This window comes from Prunus mume, linkage group LG3, assembly GCF_029339155.1.
Source record: "Prunus mume cultivar Tortuosa linkage group LG3, ASM2933915v1, whole genome shotgun sequence".
Lineage (NCBI taxonomy): Eukaryota > Viridiplantae > Streptophyta > Magnoliopsida > Rosales > Rosaceae > Prunus > Prunus mume.
Genome location: NC_142700.1, coordinates 1,398,596 through 1,423,309, shown reverse-complemented (window position 1 = coordinate 1,423,309; position 24,714 = coordinate 1,398,596). Strand labels below are relative to the sequence as shown.

The 24,714-nt window shown below is 37.4% G+C and overlaps 6 protein-coding genes and 1 pseudogene across 9 annotated transcripts; 2 read left to right on the top strand and 5 right to left on the bottom strand.

Moving 5' to 3' along the window:
* Positions 1-102: 102 nt before the first annotated feature.
* On the bottom strand, positions 103-3,022 carry LOC107880091 (cysteine-rich receptor-like protein kinase 10). Of its 2 annotated transcripts, XM_016793318.2 has the most exons (8): positions 2,844-3,022; positions 2,060-2,743; positions 1,870-1,971; positions 1,608-1,780; positions 1,272-1,482; positions 948-1,185; positions 690-840; positions 103-598 (listed from the first exon to the last, which is right to left on the bottom strand). In XM_016793318.2, exons 1-8 carry the CDS (start codon positions 2,881-2,883, stop codon positions 299-301), a joined length of 1,899 nt encoding a protein of 632 aa, XP_016648804.2. In that variant the 5' UTR covers positions 2,884-3,022; the 3' UTR covers positions 103-298. The 2 variants fall into 2 exon arrangements, with proteins under 2 accessions (XP_016648804.2, XP_016648803.2); XM_016793317.2 differs by having other exon boundaries at positions 2,060-3,022.
* A 777-nt stretch (positions 3,023-3,799) lies between these two features.
* On the top strand, positions 3,800-6,469 carry LOC103324485 (putative UDP-3-O-acylglucosamine N-acyltransferase 2, mitochondrial). 3 transcript variants are annotated; one of them, XM_089047670.1, is made up of 10 exons: positions 3,801-3,985; positions 4,078-4,285; positions 4,397-4,473; positions 4,702-4,751; positions 5,068-5,129; positions 5,257-5,308; positions 5,382-5,452; positions 5,620-5,686; positions 5,927-5,998; positions 6,134-6,469. In XM_089047670.1, exons 1-10 carry the CDS (start codon positions 3,859-3,861, stop codon positions 6,200-6,202), a joined length of 855 nt encoding a protein of 284 aa, XP_088903796.1. In that variant the 5' UTR covers positions 3,801-3,858; the 3' UTR covers positions 6,203-6,469. The 3 variants fall into 3 exon arrangements, with proteins under 3 accessions (XP_088903797.1, XP_088903796.1, XP_008224766.2); XM_008226544.2 differs by having other exon boundaries at positions 3,802-3,985; positions 5,065-5,129; XM_089047671.1 differs by lacking the exon at positions 5,620-5,686 and having other exon boundaries at positions 3,800-3,985; positions 5,065-5,129.
* Positions 6,470-6,818: 349 nt separating this feature from the next.
* On the bottom strand, positions 6,819-7,532 carry LOC103324552 (protein NDR1-like). The gene has a single exon (XM_008226623.3). It carries the CDS (start codon positions 7,446-7,448, stop codon positions 6,870-6,872), a length of 579 nt encoding a protein of 192 aa, XP_008224845.1. The 5' UTR covers positions 7,449-7,532; the 3' UTR covers positions 6,819-6,869.
* A 1,621-nt stretch (positions 7,533-9,153) lies between these two features.
* Positions 9,154-9,866, bottom strand: LOC103324553 (protein NDR1-like; annotated as a pseudogene).
* Positions 9,867-10,967: 1,101 nt separating this feature from the next.
* LOC103324486 (NDR1/HIN1-like protein 26) lies at positions 10,968-11,845 on the bottom strand. Its single transcript, XM_008226546.3, has one exon. It carries the CDS (start codon positions 11,810-11,812, stop codon positions 11,132-11,134), a length of 681 nt encoding a protein of 226 aa, XP_008224768.1. The 5' UTR covers positions 11,813-11,845; the 3' UTR covers positions 10,968-11,131.
* Positions 11,846-12,276: 431 nt separating this feature from the next.
* Positions 12,277-13,709, bottom strand: LOC103324487 (peroxidase 27). The gene is made up of 4 exons (XM_008226547.2): positions 13,461-13,709; positions 13,196-13,381; positions 12,937-13,102; positions 12,277-12,825 (listed from the first exon to the last, which is right to left on the bottom strand). The coding sequence occupies exons 1-4, from the start codon at positions 13,683-13,685 to the stop codon at positions 12,416-12,418; spliced, it is 987 nt and encodes a 328-aa protein (XP_008224769.1). The 5' UTR covers positions 13,686-13,709; the 3' UTR covers positions 12,277-12,415.
* A 7,713-nt stretch (positions 13,710-21,422) lies between these two features.
* On the top strand, positions 21,423-24,640 carry LOC103324488 (uncharacterized). The gene is given in 7 exon segments (XM_008226549.3): positions 21,423-21,858; positions 22,006-22,162; positions 22,359-22,541; positions 22,978-23,070; positions 23,073-23,091; positions 23,857-24,070; positions 24,172-24,640. Coding segments are annotated over 6 exon segments (618 nt in total). The 5' UTR covers positions 21,423-21,858; positions 22,006-22,141; the 3' UTR covers positions 24,260-24,640.
* Positions 24,641-24,714: the final 74 nt, after the last annotated feature.

Sequence of the window (24,714 nt, the reverse complement as noted above, 5' to 3'; positions counted from 1 at the left end):
TCTCATCAAGTATTATTTATTTATTTTTTATTGGTCCCTCAAACTGGAGGAGTTGTAATGTCTGTGCAGTTCCCACAACTTGATTATGGACAAAATTTGAAGTTCAAGATGGAAAAGCAAATGTATTCTTCAGTTGTAATCCAGAATTTGGAATCTATATCAGTTCAATATTCACAATTGTGACCTCTGTATTAAACAATCGTGCTTGCTCACATATCATGCCAAGTCAATAACAAGCAGATATACAAAGCCTCATTGGCCAGGCATCACAAATTTCATGGACCCTGAATCGGCTCTGTTATCGCGGCATGACATCAGAAACTGTTAGTCCATTGATGGAGTTATTATCAGTAGCTGCCACATTATGATCAGTAAATCTTCCCATGGATAAGGCAGGTTTTTCAGGCCGGTTAAGAGTTACAGTTTCACTTTTCAACATTACAACAACAGAAGACATTGTCGGCCTGTCTTGTGCATCTTCTTGAACACACAACAATCCAATGTGGAGATATCTTAGAAACTCATCTGGATCACATGAATCAAGCAGTAAGGGATCAAGTAGCTCCAACCCTTTTCCTTCATTCCATACTTGCCATGCCTGCATATCATCACTCAATTGGATAAGCGCCATTAAGCAGTGGTTTTAGCCTATGGCAATGTGATCACTTTGAGAAAGTGCATAAACTTACATATGCCACAAGGCTAGGAACGCGTTTTATTCGATGAAAGCCAGCGTTCCTTCTCCCAGTTATGATCTCAAGCAAGAGTACTCCAAAGCCATAAACGTCAGACTTGACAGAATATATTCCCTCCATTGCATATTCTGGTGCCATGTATCCGCTATTCCAAACAAAATCCGACTTAAATGATGGTTGGAATCAAAAGCATTCTCTCATGAGAGTTTCTGTACAGTGGAAAAGAAAAGGGTTTAGATATGAAGCACTTACTAAGTCCCAACTATTATAGCAGTATTGGCCTGTCCTTCACTTCCTGAAAAGATCCTTGCCATGCCAAAGTCTGAAATCTTTGGGTTCATGTCATTGTCCAACAATACATTGCTAGCTTTGAGGTCTCTGTGGATGATTCTAAGTCGAGAGTCCTCGTGCAAATAAAGAATTCCCCTTGCAATTCCACTAATGATGTTTATACGTCTGCTCCAATCAAGTTGCGCACGTTTCTTTGAATCTAACCATCATAAAAGGAGAAGTCATAAAACAATTGATTCAGATCCCAAAGACACAGAAATTTCCCAGAGTAAAAAGAAAACATACCAAAGAGAAAGACATCTAGGCTGCTGTTTGGCATGTATTCATAAACAAGCAGTTTCTCCTCTCCATCAACACAAAAACCCAATAGCCGGACAAGATTTTTGTGTTGAAGTTTCAAGATCAGCAGAACTTCATTTGTGAACTCCTCTGCACCTTGCTCAGAACAGCTTGAAAGCCTCTTGATCGCCACTTCTTTTCCGTCACTCAGTATACCCTGAGAAATTAAGACCAGATTTCCTTTTTCAAATCACAGAAATTACCAAGCAGATGATACAAATAACAATTTAGTTTTCAGACATGTGAACCTGTTTTACATAATTGTTTAAAAAATGTTTTTACCTTGTAAACAGGGCCAAAACCACCTTCTCCAAGCTTATTTGAATCAGAGAATTTGTCGGTTGCTACATGTATGGATGCCAAACTGATATAGGGGTACTCCTGAGCTTTCGGGTTTCTTCCTTTAAAACTTTGATCAGGTAACAATGCATTTGGTCCTAAATTCTCACTATTCCCTGAACAGAGAGAAAAAGAAAAATACTGCTTTCAGAAAACAAATTAGGGTGAGCTTCGAATTAAACTTTTGCAGAAGCAATAATATTACCCCTTTGGTTCCTTCTCTTTGTAATACAGACACAAGAACCCAAAAGTAGTATGGCTAGACATGCTGACACAATTGTGATCACCCATATTTTCCTTCCTCTGCCTGCATTTAGGAACAAGCATTTGCAGTATATATTTAATTTTCCTTGAGAACGCCACACAAAGTAGACACAAACTTTACAAGTACTTACCGTCCCCATTGTTATTATTCGGATCCCTCGGAATAGAAGCTTCAGTTGCACCATCATAGAAGGCATATAACTCATACCTCACGTAGCAACTACGACTCAAAAGTCTTGCACCAATGGAGAAATAGAACTCCCTTAAAACGTCTACTATGGCTTTCTGAAGGCACTGACCACAGTCATCTCCAGATAAGTCTGTAGTGCACTGCACAAGAGCATACACCACTTTATCTTCAAAGGGCACATCTCGAGTAGCATACATCTTAGCCGAAAGATTATAAGCCGCTTGCTTGGCCAGGCCTCTCAGTGTCTCATTCACCAGAGACTTAAACTTTTCAGGGTCTGAAATATTTTTCTTGTTAGCTAAGGGAATGTTGTCTGCTACATTCAACTTGCCAAAGAAATTCGCATCAGAGTAACGCAACTGACACATTTCCTCCCACACAACGGCTTCTTTTGAGCTGGGACAAAGCGTCACAATGGCTGACTGCGCGGTGTTGATGCAATCGTGACATGTCTCATTTGTAACATAGTTGAGGCACATGTAGAGACCATAAACTCTGTCTGCAGTGTCATTTCCAGTGGATGTATTGTACATCTTGAAAACAGAAGCATTTGAAGGTAATGAAATGAGTAGGCTGTGGAGGTTTTTCTGAAAAGTACTGTTATCTGCATAGTTGCTAACGTTACCTGAGCATTTCCAATAAGGAGGGTCAGCAAAAGCTAGATCATAAAGGAGGGAGATGAGAAAACAAAGCAAAATTGGCAGAATGGTTTTCAGAAATTGAACCATATTTTGGTATGTCTCTGCTTGCACTACCAATAATCATCTAGTATCATAGCAAAAGATTGGTACCACTTTTAAATAGCTTTGTCTTCTCCTTCCTGCTTGACCTTTTGGCTACAACTACCAGAAGCAATTCGTTAGTTTTGTGCTATCTCTCAAGTTTGACAACTGAATTAAGAGGTAATTTCTTGGAAGAGTTGTTAATTAAGTAGCTAAAATCACATCAATGAACGTCCTAAGACGTAATTACCACTGAACCACATGGCAAACATATTTTTTGAATTTCATTATTTTTGTGCGGCACGAGGTTCTTGACTTCTGACCCCAGGAAACAACCTTCACATATAAACAAAATAAAGCCAGGACAAATCAATTGGCTGTAGTGTCCTGGAATTTGTTCAGTTTAAAAGATTTGTTGACCGAGACTAATAGATAATGACAAGGACATCATAAATCTATAAAATAACTATAACATAAATCCATTACAATTAAACATCGAAATGTTTTGGAGTGCTTCTGTAAACGTCAAACGCTCTTAAAAACACTTTTAATTACATAAACGCGCTTTTAACTTCTCTAAAACTAGTGACAAACTTCATCCCTGACAAGCTCACTACATCAACCAATTTTGTTGAATTATAACATGTTTCAGACAGAGTGATTTTATTCATAATCGCTTAATACACTGAATTTCTTATTTAAAATCATTTTGACTTGCTTTTGTCTTCTAAAATCGTTTTTAATTATTTGAAAGCACTTTCGTGATTATACAAGCCCATTAGCCCAGCTCCGTAACCAATTTTGCTCCAAGAATTGGGCTTGGGTTGGCATTTTTAAGCCCAATCTTTGTGTTGATCTAACTTAAGCCAGCAAACGTAGATCAAGTTGCAGGCTGTCCCTAGGCCCAATAAACATACGCTCCACGCGAAAACAAAGCAGCAATGGTGATATATAGTTGGCTTCAGGTTCAGACACAAACCGCCAACACCGCGCGCTTTACCTCCTCACTCCTCAGTGAATGGCACTCGCTCTTAGAAGATTTGCAGCTTCATTCGGCTACCCGCCACATTTCCAATGCGTTCGAGCCTTGTCTCCGTTGCGCTTTGCAAATAGTTACAGTTGCTTCTTGTCGTGTGACTCGTCCGGTAAGTCCCGAACCTGCTTGTGAAAATGTCTCTTATACAATCTGTTTGGAATTAACTGCCATTTTCGCACATGCTCTGAATTTCAAGATTAGAGGACGGCGTTGGCGCTGATCATCCAGAATTCCGAAAGTGGCATAATGGCGGTGGGTCGTTCCACAAGTCTGCCTGCATTGACCCAACAGTTTTCATTGAGTTTGGTGCTGTTGTTCATTCAAAATCCGTGGTGGGCGAGCACGCTCATATTGGTTCTGGAGCTGTCGTTGGACCTTGTGTTACTATTGGGCAATCAACAAAAATAGGGTAGTGATCAAATCTTTTACTTGACATTGTCTTGTTAAAGTTTACACTTAGAGTTGCCAATTTGAAATTTATTTGATGTTAATGGAGTTACCACGTTTCTGATCTCTGCAGCTACAATGTTGCACTCAGTAATTGCAGTATAGGAGATTCGTGTATAATCCACAATGGCGTATGCATCGGTCAAGATGGTAAGGCCACTTTATGTAGGCTTTGATTCATTTGATGCAGCTAATGAAAGCTAAAGGAATATAAATCTGTTCGGTTAGAATCTGATCTTGATGAATTATTCTGAATTATAAGTGTGCCCAACAGCATATTGGGAATATTGATATGAATCATGAGTTAATATGAATACTGTTTGATGTGAGCCGATTGTTATTGGCATCTGGTATTCAGGCGATGTTGTTTATCTACAGGATTTGGATTTACGGTGGATGAGCATGGGAATATGTTAAAGAAGCCTCAAGTTAGTGATTATTTATTTATTTATTTATTTTGTACTTCAATTGAAGTCCATTTTAGTTTTCTTTCTCTTTCATTTTGCTTTTGAGCATATTTCTCTCGTGTAATTTGAATTTCTGAATGAAATTATGGAACTTTGGTGTTTGAAAATCAACATAATTATTTTTATACTGGGTCGTCACATTGCATTATGTAGGTGTGAGAGTCTTCATATGTTTGGCTTATATGACCATACAGGTTATCTATGCATATGCATGCAACTGTAGAATGCAAGCATCTTATTGTATGTCTTTCTTGTTCTTCATTCCATACTCAAGATGCTGAATGCTAGGGTAGGGAACTATGTGGAGATTGGTGCAAATACATGCATTGACAGGGGCAGGTGAGACATACAGCCTTTTATATCTTTTACACTGATGTTTCATGCATGATTATAGTTTCTGAATCAGTTAGTACTCTAATACTGTTGAAGTTTGACTACTAATTAAAACATAATTTGGTTTATGCAGTTGGAGAGAAACGGTTGTGGGGGATCATTCCAAGATCGATAATTTAGTTCAGGTTGGCTTTTGCCTTTTGCATTGTTGGCTGAATTTCCTGGAATATATGGTTATCTGTTTGCTTGGGTTTGCAGATCGGTCATAATGTAGTTATTGGGAAGAGTTGCATGCTTTGTGGACAAGTTGGGATTGCAGGCTCAGTGACGTACGTTCTCTCTCTCCCTTCCCCCCTCCTTTCCCTTTCCTTTTTTATTGTGGATTTATAAAGTTCACCATGGTATATGAATATGATTCAGTTTCACTTCAATGAATTTGTCAACGTTCCAAAAAATCTGCCAGTCTAATGATTTTATTCTCTTTTTTGTCTTGTAGGATAGGAGACTATGTAACTATGGGGGGAAGGGTAGCAGTTCGTGACCATGTCTCCATTGTATCAAAGGTGTTTGCTTACATAAAATGACCCAATCTACTAGTAGCCTAAATTAGTAATGACTTGTCACTTGTGAAAGAACTCGGTCTTCTATTTAAATATCATTTCGGTTTTGAAGGTTCGAAGAGCCCGAGAATCTTACGTTCTTTTTCACTTTTCCATTGTTATTTTATCTCATTCTTTTCATGCTCTCGCATTTTTTAATTGACTAGGAGTATGGTTGAATATCTTATTGCATGGACTTTGCAGGTACGACTTGCCGCTACTAGCTGTGTCACGAAAGATATTACAGAACCTGGAGATTATGGTGGCTTCCCAGCTGTAAGTGCCATCTTTGTACTTTCTTCTGAAATTATTTTCATGCATTGCATACCAATAGTTGGTGCAGGGTGATTGTTGGATGTTTGGTTGATATCCAATTGATATTCTAAATAGCTTAATTCGGTTGTGTTTCAGGTTCCGGTCCATGAGTGGCGAAGACAAGTTGCAAACTACTGTCGAACATCAAAAAAGGTGAACCGTTAGAATCATCAGAAAGGAAACTCAGGTTCACTCTTATGTTATTAAACCCTTGCACTGTTATTATGAGCTTTGCTGGGGACTGCGCTTAGCAAAGATAACTACTCAGGGATTGTGATGTAGACATAAATGCAATTTGTTCACTGCTCTACTATGTGTTCCTATACTCATGAACTGCTGATAGCACCTTTTGCTTCATGCATTGAACTGTTGTAATCAAACAACAGAAACCAAAAGTAGAAACGATAAGTCTTCTACGTTTAATACTTACAATATCAGGGTGTGGATGTGAAATTAACACGAACAAACAACCTTAACCTGATACTTCTTAACAGTGTTTGATAAGATTGAATCTACATTATTTTAGCAGCTGTGAAGATTTTAAACAGATAAGTATGAAGTAAATTTGATTCATTCTTTAATCCTTATAAAAAATAGTAAAAGTAAAAGTTCCGGAATTTTGGAGTGGGTTTGCGCCAGCTCTCTTAGCTCTTAGTTTACATTAATAAAGCATAAGCCAAAAACCTTGTAATACTGGTCCCTTGCATGAGTTTGCAATGTACCATTATCATTTGCAGAGATTTAGGCAGCTACGGTAACAGTAGGGACAATAATCAGTATATTATAAACAAGACCATGAAATTTAGGCAGCTATATTGTAAATTTGCAACATCTAGCATAACAATCGTTGTCTAGTACTCCTCCATTTCTTGGAAGCACGACGTAGCTTAATTTTCTTCTTCTTACCAAAAATCTTACCATCTGAACCAACCAATAATTTACCTTGCAAGTGTAATCCATGATGCTTACTCTTCACTCCCCATGTTCTATATCGAATCCGAGTTAGTACTGCCACCTTCAGTTCTGCAGTTGCATTGGATATGGAATTGCGAATAGCTTTCCAAACTCGTGGGTTGACATCCACAGAATCAGTCACTTCACGGGTTTTACCTCTTCCTTGATGAAAAGAAGGTATGGTTTTCTCCCCAACCGTATCTGACCCATAATAGAATCTCAAAATGGTGTCATCATAGTAAATACTAGAGTCTTTGTTGGAATTTTTAATTTCAAGGACGTATAAGATAGAGCCATTTTGACCCCCATTGTCTATATCGGACTTTGGGATGGTGATATCCACAATGGTATACTCAGGGGATTCTGGACGTAAGGCCAACCATAGAACGAGGGCTAGGAGACCCAGGAGGCCAAAGAATTGTAGAACCCATAAGTAGAAATTCTTTGTCTCGCACATCTTTTAGGACTGAACATAAAATATTGACTTCTGATTGTTTAAATGAATTTGGTTGCACTAATTGAGAAGGAGAAGGGAGAAAAGAGGTGAATTATGCAGTAAGAAAGGAGCAAAAGTGGGAATATCAAAGGGTGTTTGGTTGTCATGTAAGTTACAAGAGGACATATTCTTTTCTTCTAGAGTGAGTTGAATGGGGTATCAGCCTTTGCTGTTGGAGCGGAAAGTAATATGTGTGAAACTAAAGCGTTAGGTTAAAGTTTGTGAAACTTTCATACATTTGATTCCCCACGAGTTGATCCTTGGAAGAGAAGGAACATGATTCTTTACTTGTGTAGGATGTAATTGCTTTAATGCTTATCTGGAGTTAGTTTTCCTTTGGGAGACTAACCTGCAACCAAAGTTTTGCAACCTAGGTTAATTCCACTTTCCAGCAGAGAAGCCAAAAATAAAATGATAGAATGCGACGGTTTTTCTGGTGTATAAAGAAAGAATGGCACGATCATTTAGTGCAACCCAATTAATAAACATCACCTGAATTGGGGTTTGATCATGATTATGGTTTAATGTCTGAGATTACTATCTTGATTTCCCCTCAGTTATCCCATATTAAATCATATCTATATTCCGATTTAATCAGATTTTGGATCCATATTATGGTCTGGATCCGACATTGTTTGTTCAATGAAACAGAATCTGTGCCTGGGGCTAGTAGTTGCGAATGGTTAGCAATCATCGCAACTTCACAACCCAAATCAGTCGACCCCCACACAATCACCACTCGTAGAAACCAAAACAGGATCGAGAGTTGAGATTGCGAGATTGCGAGATTGTGCATGATCAGATTCATGTTTAGGATATACGCTATCCTTGATAATTGGTTTGAACACTACTGTAGGACTATGCAGGAGGCCCCATGATTTGGAAAAAGAAGCTCAAGATTCTGTTATTTTTTTTGTCCAAAAGATTAACATTAACATTTAAAAATGTTCTTTCCATTTGCATCCGAGGAAACATGGAAAGCATATATGGAATACGTGGGTCAGGTTAGTTGGCCAGGGCAGTGGACCGTCCTTGCACTCAAGTTCGAGTTGCTATGCACGTAGATTAAATTAATTTATAGTAGTTTAGACCATCATTTGTAAATAAAAGCTTAAAAGGGCTTCCTAGCTCACCCTGATATAAAGTTAAACTTTTGTTTATCATAATACACGATAGCAATGTCCACATATTATAGTCAGCCATGATCGCACTAAAATTCCTCAATCAATTTAGAAAGATTATACAACAAATGAAGTGAATCACAGCTCTTGTGGTCAGTAAGCAAATCCAAAGCCAATAAACCCCAAAAGCATACGAAAATATAAACACAGGTTAATGTAAAAATAAAAGTTCCCCAATCTCAGTGAAATCGACAGGGCATCTCCTACTTTCAGAAGTGTGAATGTGAAACGAACATGAATAAACAACCTTAACCTGATACTTCTTCACATTATTTTATCAGCTGTGAAGATTTTAAACAGATAAGTATGAAGTAAAGTCGATTCATTCTTTAATCCTTATAAAATATAGTAAAAGTAAAAGTTCTGGAATTCTGGAGGGATTTTAGAGTGGGTTTGCGCCAGGTCTATTGGTTTATATTAATAAAGCATAAGCCAAAAACTTATTCAACCTTTTAATACTGATCCCTTGCATGAGTTTGCAATGTACATTATCATCTGCAGAGAGTCTAAAGATTATAGACAAATTGTCGAATTGGATATTCTGCTACAGTAACAGTAATAATCAGGTAAATTATAAACAAGATCATGAAATTTAGGCAGCTATATTTTAAATTTGCAACATCTAGTATAACAATCGTCGTCTATCATTCCTCCTCCATTTCTTGGAAGCACGGCGTAGCTTAATTTTCTTCATCTTACCAAAAATCTTACCATTTGAACCAATCGATATTTGACTTTGCAAGTCTAATCCATGATGCTTACTCTTCACTCCCCATGTTCTAAATTGAACCCGAGTTAGTACTGCCACCTTCAGTTTCTGCAGTTGCATTGGATATGGAATTGCGAATAGCTTTCCAAACTTGTGGGTTGCCATCCACAGAATCAGTCACTTGACGGGTTTTACCTCTTCCTTGATGAAAAGAAGGTATGGTTTTCTCCCCAACAGTCTCTGACCCATAATAGAATCTCAAAATTGTGTCCTCGTGGTAAATACTAGAGACTTTGTTGGAATTTTCAATTTCAAGGGCGTATATGATAGAGCCATTTTGACCCCCACTGTCTATATCGGACTTTGGGATGGTGATATCCACAATGGTATACTTAGGGGATTCTGGACGTATGGCCAGCCATAGACAGAGAGCAGGAGGAGTACGGAAATTTCTAGGAGCCAGCAGTAGAAGTTCTTGCTCTCGCACATTTTTTCCAATTGTTGATAAAATATTGACTTGTGATTTTTTAAAATGAATTGGGCTGCACTTTGAGAAGGAGAAGAAGGGAGAAAAGAGGTGAATTCTGCAGTAAGAAAGGAGCAAAAGTGGTAAGTTGTGTAGTAAGTTACAAGAGGATTTTTTTTTTTCTCTCCTAGAGTGAGTTCAATGGAGTTTCAGCCTTTGCTGTTGGAGCAGAAAATAATAAGTGGGAAACTAAAGCAGTAGGCTAGAGTTTGTGAAATTTTCGTACATTTGATTGCCCACGAGTTGATCCTTGGAAACCTAGGTTAATTTCACTTTCCACCCGAGAAGCCGAAAATAAAACGATAGAATGCGAAGGTTTTTCAGGTATATAAAGAAAGAATGGCACGATCATGTAGTGCAAAACATCACCCGAATTCGATTTAATCATGATTATGATTTAATGTCTAAGATTACTTTCTTGATTTCCCCCCATTTATCCCATATGTATAAAGAAAGAATGACATGATCATTTGGCGCAACCCAATTAATAAACATCACCCGAATTGGATTTGATCATGATTATGATTTCATGTCTAAGATTACCATCTTGATTTCCCCTCATCATAACAAATCATATCTATATTCTGATATACTAGGGTTTTGGATCTCACATGATTGTTAAACCAGAAGCTGTTGCATTTGAAATGAGCTTTTCGTTAAGCCTTTAGTGCTACTGTGCTAAGATAGTATATGGACGAGGACGACTAATCAAATGGTCAGCATTCATTCATCAGAACTTCACAACCCAAAACCAGTCGACCCCACGCAATCACCATTTGTAGAAACTTCATCACGACCTGGTTTGAACAGTACTGTAGGACTATGCAGACCATGATTTGGCAAAACAAGCTCGAGAATTTGTAACTTTTTTCTGTCCAAAAGATTAACATCAAAAGGAGAAGTGTTCTTTCCAATTAAATCCGAGGAAACATGGAAAGCATATGTGGAAGAAAAAGTTAAAAAGAAAAAAGAATACTATTTTTAAATGCCTAAAAGATGCAGGTGCAGACTCTAGTTAGGTTAGTTGGCCATGACTGTGGGTCGTATATTAAACTATCGCTGTGTAAAAACAAAAAAAATAATAATTTTGAACATTCAATTTAGAAAGATTATACAACAAATCAAGGAAATCACAGCAAACCCAAACCCTTTATAACCCCCAAAAGCATACGAAATAAAAACATAAGTTAAAATGCAAAAAAAAAAAAATCAAAATAATTCTCCAAATTCAGGTGAAATAGACAGGGCATCTCCTATCTTTAGAAACGGGCAAGATCAAGCCATCCTGGCCCACATCGACATCACAGTTGGCGTGCATCCGATGGCGCTTACTATCCCACGACTGAATCCTAAACCTAATCGTAGCCGAAAATTCAAGTCGAAACACGACCGTTCCTCTCGAACGATCATTGATGAACTCCATCCAACGCTGGCTATTCACCGTTAAGGTAGCCCCAGTAAACGACCCAGCCACGATCGTCGTGTTCTTAGGCCCTTGATAAAACGGGGGCAGTAACCCGGAGATTGACCCAATCCGCTGGTCCTTATAATAAGCCGACCCGTCCATTGAGTCATAGTATATACCAATATCATGGTTGGCGTTACGGGCCGTGGCATTGAATGTGATCTCAGCATTTTCAAACCCGGTTTCTTGGTTCAAGCCCGGAACCGTAAATGCATGGATATGAAATCTTGGGCGGTGTGGACGTAGACTAAGCCATAGTATGAACGCTACCATGCCAAGAATGAGGAGGAGGCCCAAGAAGATGGTGCAGAAAAGCTTGGAGACCCGGGTGGTGAGGCTTTCACGGACCCGGTGGGCGTAGTACCGGGGGGTGTGCTGACGCTTCATGCGTTGGGGCTCCGGGGTGGGGTACTGGATCGGCAACCGGTCGGGGGAGTTGTGCATTTTTGGCAGGGAAGTTTTGGGGAGGATTTGATGAATAGGATAGAGGGAGAGGTTTGTTAATGTTTATGTAGTGAAGAAGGTGGCGGGGAAGAGTGAAGGGAGGTTAAAGCATTTTGGGTCTTTTAGGAGGGAGAAAGAAAAGAATATAACGGACATTGTTGTATGTATTGTATCAATCGGTTTATGAAATGTACGTACAAATAATGCATCATCCATCACCATATTACATACGAAGGCTTGTATCCGAAGAAGGCATAAAGGTTTCCTACGGATTGTGAAAAGTATAGATACGAACTAATAAGGAATCTTGTGAGCTGGTGATCCATTGTTTATTTGCACTTGGTTCTTTTTTTGTTTTTTAGGTATCTTTGTATATTGGTCTTGCTGTGGTCCTGGAGATCAATGGCAAATGTGCCAATGTCCGTTATCACCAAAAAAAAAAAAAGGAACTGACATGTTATCTATGCATTTTTATAATGGCGTCCGGATCCGGAGAAGTTCACACCACAAATACCAAATCTTAACTAGACATTTATTTGAGAAAGAAAATAATCATGATACATCCTTTTATTTGGCTTACTTGGTGTTCAAATTAATAAAACCTTAGTTAATTTTGCTGCAAACTTTCCTGATTTCCCCTGCGTTACCAGTGAGAACTCCAATCCTACCCATGTTCACCATGGAAACACCGAAATCCTTAAAGAAACTAGATTTTCCAACGGCGGCAGCATGACTTTGAACATAAGCTTTTGTCTCGCTGTCATCAAGAAGAGCTGCATCGGATTGGAAGAGACCCCTCCTCTTGGACACGAGAGTGAAATAGGTCTGGTCGAATGTCTTGAAACTCCCCGGATCCATCTCCACAAGAGTCTTTTGATCATTGGGTTTGCATTTCAACTTCAATCTTGCAATGTAGTTGGGATCCAGTGTGGGATCGGTATCGCCCTTCCCCGTGAAGTTGTAAAGGCGGTTGCTGAAGGCAGTGCAGTGAGACGTCCCAATAGTGTGCCCGCCTTATATAAGTGCATGCACATAGAAGATCTTAGTTAAATTTGTTTCATGAACATAATATAGTTAGTAAAAACTGAAGTTTTATGCATATATACGTTGCGTTGTTTAGGTACCTGATAGCACTACAAGATCTTTGGCGCTTAGACCCTTTCGCGCAAAGCCTGCTTTTAATATAGTAATGTTTGCAGTGGGTGGTAGTAGATTCATAAAGGCCTCTGTTATATTGGAAACTCTACCATCTCTTCGTCCTGTTTCAACGTTCCAGTGTGCTCCATTGAGCTGAGGTCATCACATCATGAACATTAGCTTTTTAAAAGCAAAATTTACAAATTCAATGGAATGTAATGAAGGGAAAATGATATGATTTAGTACCGCGGAAACCACATCTCTAGCTGTTATGGCTAAGACGTCTGCACATGAAACCACTCCAGGGCATGCCTTTTCTAAAGCAGACTTAGCTTTGTCGATGATCTGAAATCCTCGCAGACTTAGGTTTGGAACTGCATCTTTTTCAGCTTGGTTGGTGGAAGAGTTCAATAGTATCGAACCTTCGCAACCCTGCAGAAAAAACCAGTGATATATATCAGTTGCATGAAAAGAAATAGATAACATTCTTTCTCTGGTTATATACACTTACCCTAACAAAACAATCATGAAAATGCATTCTCAACAAAGGAGCAGCAAGTGAAGGTGTAGTTGATATGGTTTGAAAGATGACTTTCTTCACAATGTCCTCAGCTTTGGGGCATGACTTTGCATAAAACCCGACGTTGAGCCCTCCCTGCGCATTTGCAAGGTCAAGGACGAAAAGTAAAAAGGTCAGCTGGAGAAAGAGATATGACAAAAGCTTTGAAGTAGCCATGTCAAGCTCAAGGGTTTGTGATTATTTCTTGTGCTGAAACAGAGACACCAACTTATACATATATATATAAGCTTTGACGTCCTAACGAACCCGCTAATCATGTCATATTACTTGGCATACTTCTGACTTTTGATTGTTTAATTTCACTGATTTATTATATGGTGCCTCACATGTCTGCCGGTTCGGCCTCACATCACATATAAATTATAATTAGCAAAAGGTTAATTCTTAATATTTCAAGATTAAGTTGTTAAACCCCTATTGGTTCACGTCCATTGTCATTGAATAAAAGCATCAAGCTGCATGATGGATGACTCCTTCCTCGAGGGCTCGAAAAAACAGTTGACCCCTAACATAATACAAAGCATGTGATGTTGCTAAACAAAGTCCATCTCTTTGTTTAATTAGTAATTAAGTAGTGGTGCTGCTGAGGCAAACTTATTATCCTGCTCTAGTTGAAGTCCTGAAAGATAATATATATTAGAGAATTGCTTAAATTATCTATATAGGACATGTACAGGTTGTGTGATAAAATCATAGATAATTAAGTTTATGGACACGTAAGAGTGCTTGGAGTGCGCCTTAATGTTAGTTAGACACATTCTACTAATAACCTATGATTTACGACCAGTAGCACATCACATGGTTTGGATGTTAGAATGTCGTTAACTATTATCAGTTTGAATGTGTCCCTCAATATTTAAATTTTGCATTTCTTGTCACGCCAGCTAGTATTAACCATGCTGGGTTGAGATTGAGATTCAAAACCCAATCATAGTAAGACGGATTCCGAGCCTCTATATTTAAATAGGTAGTTGATTTTCCCACTCCATTTTTCTCCACTTACACTCTCTTTTTGTTTTTTAATATCATTTAATCAATTTTGTTCTTTTTTGTTGTTTTTCTTTCCTATCCTACCCTTGCCTTATATTAATTTATTTTCACTTCACTTTTATATCATTTCTTTTTCCTTTTTACTTTATTTTCACTTGCCCTCATTTTTCAATATTTTTTTGGCTTATTTTTTGATATACCTCCTGAAAGTATTTTGAGTCTCACTTTGGCCCCTAAAATTCATTTTGTCTCACTTTACTTCCTTTTTCACACATATATATCTCACTTTCTTTGGATTCCGGCGAGGCCCAAGCCAACGTCATCCCAACTCACTACCTTCTTCTGGTTTTTCGCCCAATAGATCAAATCAAACTAAGAAAATCAACTTCCAAAAAATAAAATCAAAAGAATCATATCAAAAACCAACCCACCAAACCAAATCATACCCAACCATTCTTCAGCCACCCAACTTCCTCTACACACCCAACATCAGTTTCACCGCAGCCTCCACCCCCAGTTCAAGAACAACATCCTTCCAACCACCATCAAAGCCACCCCCATCCAATCCCTCACCCCATCACCGCAAACCCACCCAAGATTAATCTCCCCATCCAAACCCCCACAATAGTAACTAATCAAAATCAATAAGTAAAAAAAAATTGAAAAACAAACCCAAATCTCAAAGAGAGATGGAGAGATTGGTGGGTATGGAAAAAGAAAGAAAGATAAATGGAGGAAGAGGAGGTGGTGGCTGGGGATGGTGGCGAGGGAGGGCACAAGTTGGGTACAACACTGGAGGGGCTGGGTTTTTTATATATATATATTTTGTTTTCTCTTTTTTATTTTGATTTTTAAAGTTGAAGGGGGAAAGAAAAGAAGAAATAATATAAAAGTAGTAAAAGAAAATAATGTCGAGTAAGGGATAGCATAGGAAAGAGAGAGGACCAAAAAAAACAAAATTAATTAAAAAATATTAAAAAATAAAAAGGAGTGTAAGTGGAGAAAATGAGAGTAGGGAAATCAACTCTCTTTAAATATTGTACATTTATCTACATTTCACGAAATCTAAACCATTCTAATAATCCAACGATCCAAGGTAAGACACTTCGATTTTTAACATTCATCCATTTAATCAACTATAATTTAACATTGTTGTCGCGAAATACAAGTAAATGTACAATATCTAAATGCAAGAGCTCAGAATCCATGGTTTAACGTTAATGTTGTTCATCTTATAAAATTGGGATTGGATAGGCTTGGTTTGATTGTTGATGGACTGAAAACATGTGACCACATCCATCAGCCCGTTGGAGTTTAGCCCAACAAAGTTCAGGCAAGACCCAGTATTGAGCAAGTAGTAAGCTTGGTCCACACTTAAGCCCAACAAAGTTCAGCCAAGACCATATTCTTTTCAAAATCTTCAATTCTCTGTTATAATATCTTGAATCAGTCACTTGACTTAACTTCAGAGATACTTTCATTTGTAGCTCAAGTATAATATAATTAATTTTAAAAAAATTTAAAAATGAATAATTCATATATAGTTGATCTGCCCGTGGCCTAGCCATGGCCCGTGGGTCATAGTTTGAATACGTGTGTCCTCAAAAAAGAGGGAGACGAAAATGGGATGGGATAGGATCGGAGAGCATCTTCTTCCCGTCTACATCAACACACGCAAAGAATGGATGTATCTAACTAATCTTTTGATTTGGGATCAGTAGCAAGCAACAAAAGACAGAGCTTGATATGTTAACTTAAAACCCCACACACAACAGAGAGAGAGAGAGAGAGAGAGAGAGAGAGAGAGAGATAGATCCAGATTGGTCGACATGGCTATCAATTAATGTATCTCAACTTTATTCAAATGCATGTTTGGAATGGATTGCATGCAAATACAAATGCAATGGAGCCATAAATAATGCAATGCAAATGACTCGTACAAATTTCAGACACATAGGGAGCCTTTGTGTGGTGGTGAGGGGCTACCAATTTCCCAAACTTTATAAAGTGATTTGTCAGTACGAAAACAAAGGGCGTACGCATCATTGGTGGGTGGGTGGTAACAATCCAAGTAATAAAAATATATGAGTTAGCTTAGCATAATTAATCATTTGTTTCTTGCAACAGTATTGAATCAATGATAGGATCAATGAGACCTAAGTGTTTAGAAACATAAAGCAAAAGCAAACTCCTCTCAATCAAAACAAGGTAGCCCATGAACATGATTTAATAGGAACTTGATGTAATAAGCTCATCATTCAGTTCTGGTAATTATTAACTTCCACTAGTGAGATACTGTCCAGGCCTTAATTTATGTCCAAGATGACGCACGAGAGCTGTCAATTTACTACAACTCAACAGTATACAAATCGTACGGGAGCCCACCAATATTATACCCTTTCTCTTTCAAATGCATTGGAACTTTGTCACTTCTGAATGTTTGTCCCTTTTATTGTCTGCATGCAACATGATATTCTGAGTCGGTAACTAGCTAACTATGATTTTGTCTGTTTTTTTCTGCATAACTTCAAACATAAACGTTTCTTTTTCTTGAGCGGATAACATATGGTTGGTTGCTTCAAAGAAGCTTTGATGAAAACGTCTATATATGCACACCATTTGTATAGAAGAAGATGATTATGTAGTCTGCTGCTGCTGCTGCTGATGGTAGAGTCATCATCAGTCAACCGCCAGCCATTTGTCTGTTCCTTGATGGCCAGAGCGCCAAGAGCAGGCAGGGCCACGGCTATAGCTCTTATCTTTTGAGAGATCTTGCTTTATTGGATCACATATATATATATATATATATATATATATATTATATGATCCAGGTACTGATAATATCTACAATATATTCATGGAAGATTTGACAATTATTATGGAACTTGGCCATCTTCTTTCTCTTCTCCATTATTATTGATGCTTGTAATCATCGAGTTCGACAAGTTCCTACTAATAATAATGTTATGTGTATTTAGGTCTACTGGAAATATAGTAATTATAGGTATATATTATATTAAATTATTTGACATATGTATTAAATTAAGGCTTAATTACTGTTTTATCCCCTGAAACGAGCATTCTGTCTCACTTTACCCCCTGAAACAGAAATTCTTCAATCGATTTCCATCAACAAACATGTTAATTATGCTGACGCGACATGTGCATTTTGGTAATTTTAGCTATTAAAAACTTTAAATCCAAATTAAATAAAAAAACAGATTTTAAATTTTTTTTTTTTTTAAAAAGAAAAATTAGGGTTAACAAACCCCATCTTCTCTTTCTTCCCTTCCCGTCAACTCACCAGTCCCCACCTCCATATTCTCATCTTCCCTAAAATGTACATACCACGTCAGCACACTTTACATTTCTTCCTCCTCTCATCTCTACGGAGTTGTTTCTTTAGAACTCATGATCAGCTAAAATTTTCCTCTTTCCTTAACATGAAGAAATTAATTTTTTCACTAAAACTATAGGAGTGTAAATAGCAAGGAAAAAGAAATATGCTTTTGGTCATGTAATTATCGATTACTTTGATTGATTGCTGATATTGTTTGTACCCCACCACATCATGTAAATTTTAACCTTTTGCTTATGGAAGTACCCTAGCAATCCAATATTATCCAGCCAAGGACCATTTTTTATTACACAAGTTTTCTTTTCTCTACCATCCACCAAGCAAAGCAGATTTGATATGATTCATTCATTCACATTATGAGGAGATTCCAAAGGGTACAAAGAAATGAATTGGGAAAGAAAATGGAAAACCCCATGTGTGTATTTGTGATTGGCTAAGATCACCAAGCAATAGACAGGTGGTGGATTTCCACCACCAACCATTGAGGATAACATATAATTAGATAGTTGGCCTGGATATATGAATATTTGGACACTGGTACATTATGATTCAGAACCAAATTAATTAGGAAGATAATCCAGAGAGAACGATTCTGGACTTAAAAATATTTATTGGACAACACTTCTGATCCTATGAATGAAGGCATGCATGATTAAACAAGGCATGATTCTTTTTCTTTCTTTCTTTCTTTGTCAATTATACTGTAGATTTCAGTTCAGTGCCGGTTTTCACATTCTGCAAAATGGACCATTTGGTGAGAAATAAGAACTCCCACAGATTTAAATTGATGGGGACCTGATTGCTAGTAACATAAGAATGAAGCCAATATCTGTCCTAATTTGGCCAATATCTGCCCTCCTCATTCTCTTAATTTGGGTATTGAGTAATGACAAGCAACTTTATACCTTAATTCAATACAGTGTAGATTTTTTATTTTACAAATTTATAAATAAATCCAATTCTAGACATGTATTTATAAAAAAACCCAAACACTATTTAAACATAGAAACACACCCAAAATCAACGATTGTATATTTTTTGGGTGTGTTTATCAATGGATTTTGAGTGTGTGTAATAATGGGTTTTAGGTGTGTTTATAAAGTGTTTTGGGTGTTGGGTTTTTTTTATAATTTCAGCCCTCATTTTGGATGTTTTAGTGAAACTCCCTTTTTATTTTTTGTGTGCATCATTTTTGAAAAACCATCACCATGGCTTAGAATGAGATAAGGATAGCATGCCTAAGGCTAGACCTTGATTCTGCACTTCTGGCTATAAACGTTTGAGAGCCTCGTCCTTTTTCGGTCTCTGCCTCGCGTTGCTTCGATTCTTTTAACGAGTCGGAGTGAATCAAAAGCAGATTGTTCTGGTGCAAATCACAACCGTCAATGATAGTTGCTATGCTAGCTAGAGAGATATAGGGACCAAACTAAAGAATAAATAAAGGAGAGTGACTGAAAAATATCAAGTAGTGGTTTTACTCTCATGGTCACGTTTCTAAATTTAGATAGTGACCACCATGTCGTCTTTTTTCCAAGGGATCAAGTTCAGCTGCCCAAAATGTCAAAGTAGAAAAAGGGGGATTTATCCTGTGTTTGTTTTATCTGACATTGCCTGCAGTTTGTGGAACTGAAAAACACAAGGTCGTCCTTCTCAAGTCTTACAAGTTGTCAAAAAAGAATCAAAGCGAATTTAATCTCAAATGACAAAATGTGAAAGCTGCATGAGGATGCATACAGCTGGTTTATTTCAGCCACAGTGGTAGCTTTATAGGCACCACAGATATTTGCTTCAAATTTGCAGAGCTCCATGTCAAATTTTGGTACATAATTTTGAAGCCGTTTTTGTTTTATCTGAGGCTGCCAGCATCGCAGAAAACTGAAATCTTACGTTGTCATCTCAACTGCTACAAGTTGGTATACAAAACTTGAAAGCAATGGGAACATATGGGGTCAAATTTTGCTGAGAATTCGTCTAAGATCACATAGAACAGAATAGAATGTATGTTGTGATCATTACTGGTTTTGCACAAACAAAATTCAAATTGGTGATGATTTCCTTTTCTACTCATAATAACTGAAAGGAAACGAAAGCAGAAGCCAAAGAACATAAAAGAAACAAGACAACAATTTGGGGCTCACACATATGCGTCTTTTTTGACTTTTTTCTGACCATAAAAATAAAAAGGCTAACAAGCATTTTTCTCAATTTTAAAAGAACATAATTAAGTTGTTAAAAACTGTTTTGCTTTATATTTCTATTAAAGAAATAGATAATACTGCTGCTTTAAGCCTTCCTGACATGGGGCCGCACCGTGCTTGCCTCATCATATGCACTTTCATGTTTAATTTGCATTTGTTAATTAGGGAAGGTTGCCTGCATGTCGATCCTCATGTGCTCTTTCGTCTTTCCTAACCAAAAGCAAAAGGCATGAGGCTTTTGTGTATTACATTTACATTTACTTGAGGAGTTGGTCTTGGCGGCTTGTGCCGCCTCGTATACAAGTAGTTAACAACAGTTATTCTTATCTTAAAATTTAATATTCAAATTTACTTCCTTAATATCAATGGTATAAAAAAAATTAAACAAGAAAGAAAATAATAAAAACAAAAACTATAGAGCCATAGTTTTGTTTTCTTCCCTTTGATGCAATGCCAAAAGAGTCTCATTCACGTCATCACATGTAAATTGACAACTTTTTTCTTTCCTTTTTTTCTCTTCTTCTTCTTTTTCTTTTTGTGTCGATTTGGAAAGAAGAATGTTGATCTTATCTACGGTCTTTATATACACAATCACGTTACAAATTGATACTCAATGATTTTTATTCTATAAATAAATAAATGATTATATGTGTTGAATTGTCGTAAATTTTGAAATAAATTCATATTCTAATCAACTTATAGCTTGGGAAGACAATTAAAAGCTGTCCACATATTGAATTATCAAGAATTATTAATTTCCTCGCCTCCTAGTAAGTTTCAAAATTTAAATTGTAGATTTTACTATATATTCCTCCGTTTGGAATGTTTTAATCATGCCACACTTCTTCTATCACCGAAATCCCATTTTTTTGTTTAATTGTATTATGACAATGATGTTTCAATGAAATGTTCATTCTTTGATAAAAAAAAATAAAAATAAAAAATCCCCACGAGGTAGTTTAGGAATGTCGACTCTTTGAAAAAAAATGGCTAGACCTCCACCTGTGTTATAACATTGAAAGTCACTCATCATTATATTTTTAGTTATGGCTTTTAGAATTTTCCAAAGTTTAGATTTTAATGTGGGATAATCCATGTGACCTTTACTATACGGATCATCAATTCTTGTCGTGTATAACTGATTGAGCTGAGAGGGACAATCAGATTGATATAATTTTAGCAAATCTCCATCGAAATTCGAAATCAAAGATGGATAGCTTTACAAGGGACTATAAATTAAAACCATTTTGTCCGGTTTAATTAATGATGAAGCAATCCACACAGCCAGAATTAGCGGAACATGACAGGATGTTTGTTCTATTAATTTGGGGGTGGGTGTAGGGGATTTACCATGGACTGGCCCCCTTGTGATCTCCCCCACCACCCTGTAAATCCAAATTGGTCAAGAAAATGAAATTTTATTTTGCATCCTCAAAACGTATCCTCCTGCTACAATTATAAATTATAATCAGACACCAACTCAGGCTGATGATCGTATAAAATAAAAGCACCAGCCAGTTTCTTAAGAACAGTCCCACATGATCACATTCCCACTCCCTCTCACCCAAAATTCTTCTCTCTCTTCCGCTTTTGGCAACAGAATTGTATTATTGTGAAGCCCTTCAGGCCGCCTCCTCATCAAGGTCTTGTTTGTTGAAGAAAGAAGAAAAGACTGTCATTTTTTTATCTTCTGGGAGTTTACGTCGTCTGCTCTGTGCTGAGACATTATTTTCTTTGAACCAATTGGTGGGGCAGTTGGAGGAAAAAAACCCAATAAACAAAAGTCAGTCTTTATGTACCAAGTTAGTTTCTTTCTTACAATTCACGGGCTTTGTTTCATATGGTATTTCTTTATTGGTGTTAAATCTTCGAGTTTTGACTTATTTGGGTGTTTCTTTGTTGTTTTTTCATTTTCTTATATGACAATCAGGTGGTTGCTGGTGATTGTCCCATTCGGTACGCAATTTTATAACGCTGTGGATACGACCTTTTCTTCTCTCCATTTCTCTGTTGCGTTGCTTCTTTCTCATTCGGGCTGCTTTCTTCTCCTATAAAAGTGACAGAAAATGGCGGAAAATCCAAAGTTGGTAAGCACTAGCTCTCTGGGCTTTCTTTATTTTTCATTTCCGTTTCTTTCTTGTAAATTGCTCCATTCAATTCTTGTAACTGTTCCATTGGGCTCTCTGAGTCCTTCGTAACTGTTCGGCATATGTTTTCAAATTTCCAGAACAATTTTGAATTACAGAGCCTCTGTTTCTGTATTGGGTTCTTGATTTTGTTCAGGATTCGGCTGCCACTGAAGAGATTTATGGATTAGAAGAAAAAATGGGTACCCAGAAAATCTCAGTTTCCGATCATATAAACGGCTTTCATTACACAGCAGATAAGTCTGACAGCTTTGTCATTGATATGGAAAGCTTCTCCCACGGCACCGATAAAGATATTACTCCAAATTCTAGAGTCTCGGTACGTTCTTCCTCATTTATCTAATGGGATTCTTTTAATTTCTTTATTTTCATAAGAGTTTGCGCCTTCTGCATTTCTTTTATTTCTTTTTGATTTCCTACATTCCATTAACATCATAAAAGTGACAATTTTTAATGGCTAATCTCTCAGTTACTCATGGTTTTCTTGAAATGGAAAACCAATATGTCTGAGATAACCTTGTAATAATACCCCCTCCATTAAACTTTGCGGCCATTGTAATCGAATGACTTTCTCAAGCAAGCATCATCATTGCAAGTTTGGTCTCTTAAATTTTCATTGCAACTCTGCTTTTACACTTCTTTGTATTTATCTTTTTAAAGCGCCCCACACCACCCCACCAAAAAAAAAAAAAAAGATCAATAGAAAATGATGGTGGTGAGTAATTGTTGACAATTTCTTTATGATGATGATAAAGATGCAGAGAAATCTTTCTCGGAAATGGTCTCAGCGTGATGTGGAGAAGAAGATAAATTACAACGCCATTTCAACTGATAGAGATGTTTTGGCTGGGGAGCATCTTCACCCTTAGGTAATAATAGTTTAATTTCCTTCACCTATAACCATGAATTGTTTAATTTTTTTCTATAGGTAATAAACTATCACAAGCTTGGTAAAAGATTGATAATTTTTGTGTGTGAGAGTGATTGCTCAATTGCCCATCTGGGCTTGATGGTCCTGCAATCTATGAGACTCTGGAAACAAAATGCGAGACACTTATAAAACCAATAAGAACAAAATGGAAATTTTGACCATACCTTAGTGTGTGCCACATTTGTTGTTGTAATATATAATTGTTATCACCAACCTGTACCAGCCTCACATTGAGGTGGGTGACTCCCATACACCTGGCCTGCCTTATCATTCAAATATTCTTATTTATTTATATTAATAATATTTTTACTGTATCTGATGTGCTGATGTATGTGAGTGCCCTTGAGCATCTTCTTAAATGGTGGTTAAGTTTTCTGACTGATTTGTTTAAAAAATTCAAACTTGTTAGTTGGAAATTAGTTGGGATAAACATGAACCCACAGCCATAATTCAAAGTAGAACCCACTCTTATCACAAATTGCAGTTATGACAGTGAGATACAACCAGTGCTGGGTCAACTAGATGGTGCAGTTTGATGTTTTGTAAAAGTACATATTACTGTATATCTTTTCCCTTTTGTTTTAATTCCTTGTTTGGGGCCGTAGGCAGTTATGAACCAGCATTATGGGAAATTTGGTGGTGAAAATCTAGTTAGCTAACATATTATGTGTGCACAATTTGGTATGGAATTATTGAGTTGCAGCTGCTCCTGTAGGATCTAGCACGCCTAAGTCCCCACTGGCTATGGGGACCATAGATCATTCGAGCAACCCGCAAGTCCATCATCAAATCACCGTCACAGCAGCCAACATCGGCACCACCACTGATGGCAGATGTGTTGTTCGGAGAAATAGTTTCCGGCGCTCTTCATCTTGGGCCATCGACCCCAAGAGGGTTCTTTTCTTCTTTGCCACCATGTAAGTTTTCTAATCTCTCTCTAAATAGTCTATAGTTACAACTTACAACGGAAGCTTCCCCTCTTCGGCTCAATGACGCAAGTATGTTTTTGTGGTGACAGGTCAAGCATTGGAACAATCTTGTTGATATACTTCACCCTTTCAATTGCCAAGTACAATGCAGATGAAAGTCTAGATTGGCAGCAGTGACATAATGTGTGCACTTTGTAGTAGAATTTAAGATGGAAGACATGGGAAAGTAGCTACTCGAAAAAGCGGCTTCTTTCTAATGAGAGATTTGGGACAAGATTACACAACAGAAAGATGATGATTTAGTTCCAAGGATGGAAAAAGCTAACAACCTCCCACCACTCTTGTCTTCATACAGAAACCAAACTTCTTTTTGCAGAATTTTAGTAGTGATGACAACGTCGTACTGCATTGTGACAAGGAGAAGGAATCTTCCTTCCTTTTCTTTTTTTAATGTAGATGGGTGAGATCAAAACACACGATGTGTTATTTTGTAAAATATTGTTTCTCTACACAGCTTTAGTGGATGATAAGAAAGTCACTTTTTTGGCCTCCTCCTCATCCGTTTCCGTTCATTCCCCTTTGCCTTTTATTTTGCTTGCTCTTTTGGCAATCCAACTTCAACCGCCCCTTTT

Excerpts from the sequence above, each read along its gene's own strand:
- LOC103324487 (XM_008226547.2), bottom strand. The coding sequence starts at position 13,685 with ATGGCTACTTCAAAGCTTTTGTCATATCTCTTTCTCCAGCTGACCTTT. Across the intron at positions 13,103-13,195 it reads CTAGAGATGTGGTTTCCGCG|CTCAATGGAGCACACTGGAA; the intron begins GTACTAAATCAT and ends TGATGACCTCAG. Across the intron at positions 12,826-12,936 it reads AGATCTTGTAGTGCTATCAG|GCGGGCACACTATTGGGACG; the intron begins GTACCTAAACAA and ends CACTTATATAAG.
- LOC107880091 (XM_016793317.2), bottom strand. The coding sequence starts at position 2,846 with ATGGTTCAATTTCTGAAAACCATTCTGCCAATTTTGCTTTGTTTTCTC. Across the intron at positions 1,972-2,059 it reads GAATAATAACAATGGGGACG|GCAGAGGAAGGAAAATATGG; the intron begins GTAAGTACTTGT and ends TCCTAAATGCAG. Across the intron at positions 1,781-1,869 it reads AAAGAGAAGGAACCAAAGGG|GGAATAGTGAGAATTTAGGA; the intron begins GTAATATTATTG and ends CTCTCTGTTCAG.
- LOC103324552 (XM_008226623.3), bottom strand. The coding sequence starts at position 7,448 with ATGTGCGAGACAAAGAATTTCTACTTATGGGTTCTACAATTCTTTGGC.
- LOC103324485 (XM_008226544.2), top strand. The coding sequence starts at position 3,859 with ATGGCACTCGCTCTTAGAAGATTTGCAGCTTCATTCGGCTACCCGCCA. Across the intron at positions 3,986-4,077 it reads CTTGTCGTGTGACTCGTCCG|AGGACGGCGTTGGCGCTGAT; the intron begins GTAAGTCCCGAA and ends TTTCAAGATTAG. Across the intron at positions 4,752-5,064 it reads ATATGTTAAAGAAGCCTCAA|ATGCTGAATGCTAGGGTAGG; the intron begins GTTAGTGATTAT and ends TCCATACTCAAG.
- LOC103324486 (XM_008226546.3), bottom strand. The coding sequence starts at position 11,812 with ATGCACAACTCCCCCGACCGGTTGCCGATCCAGTACCCCACCCCGGAG.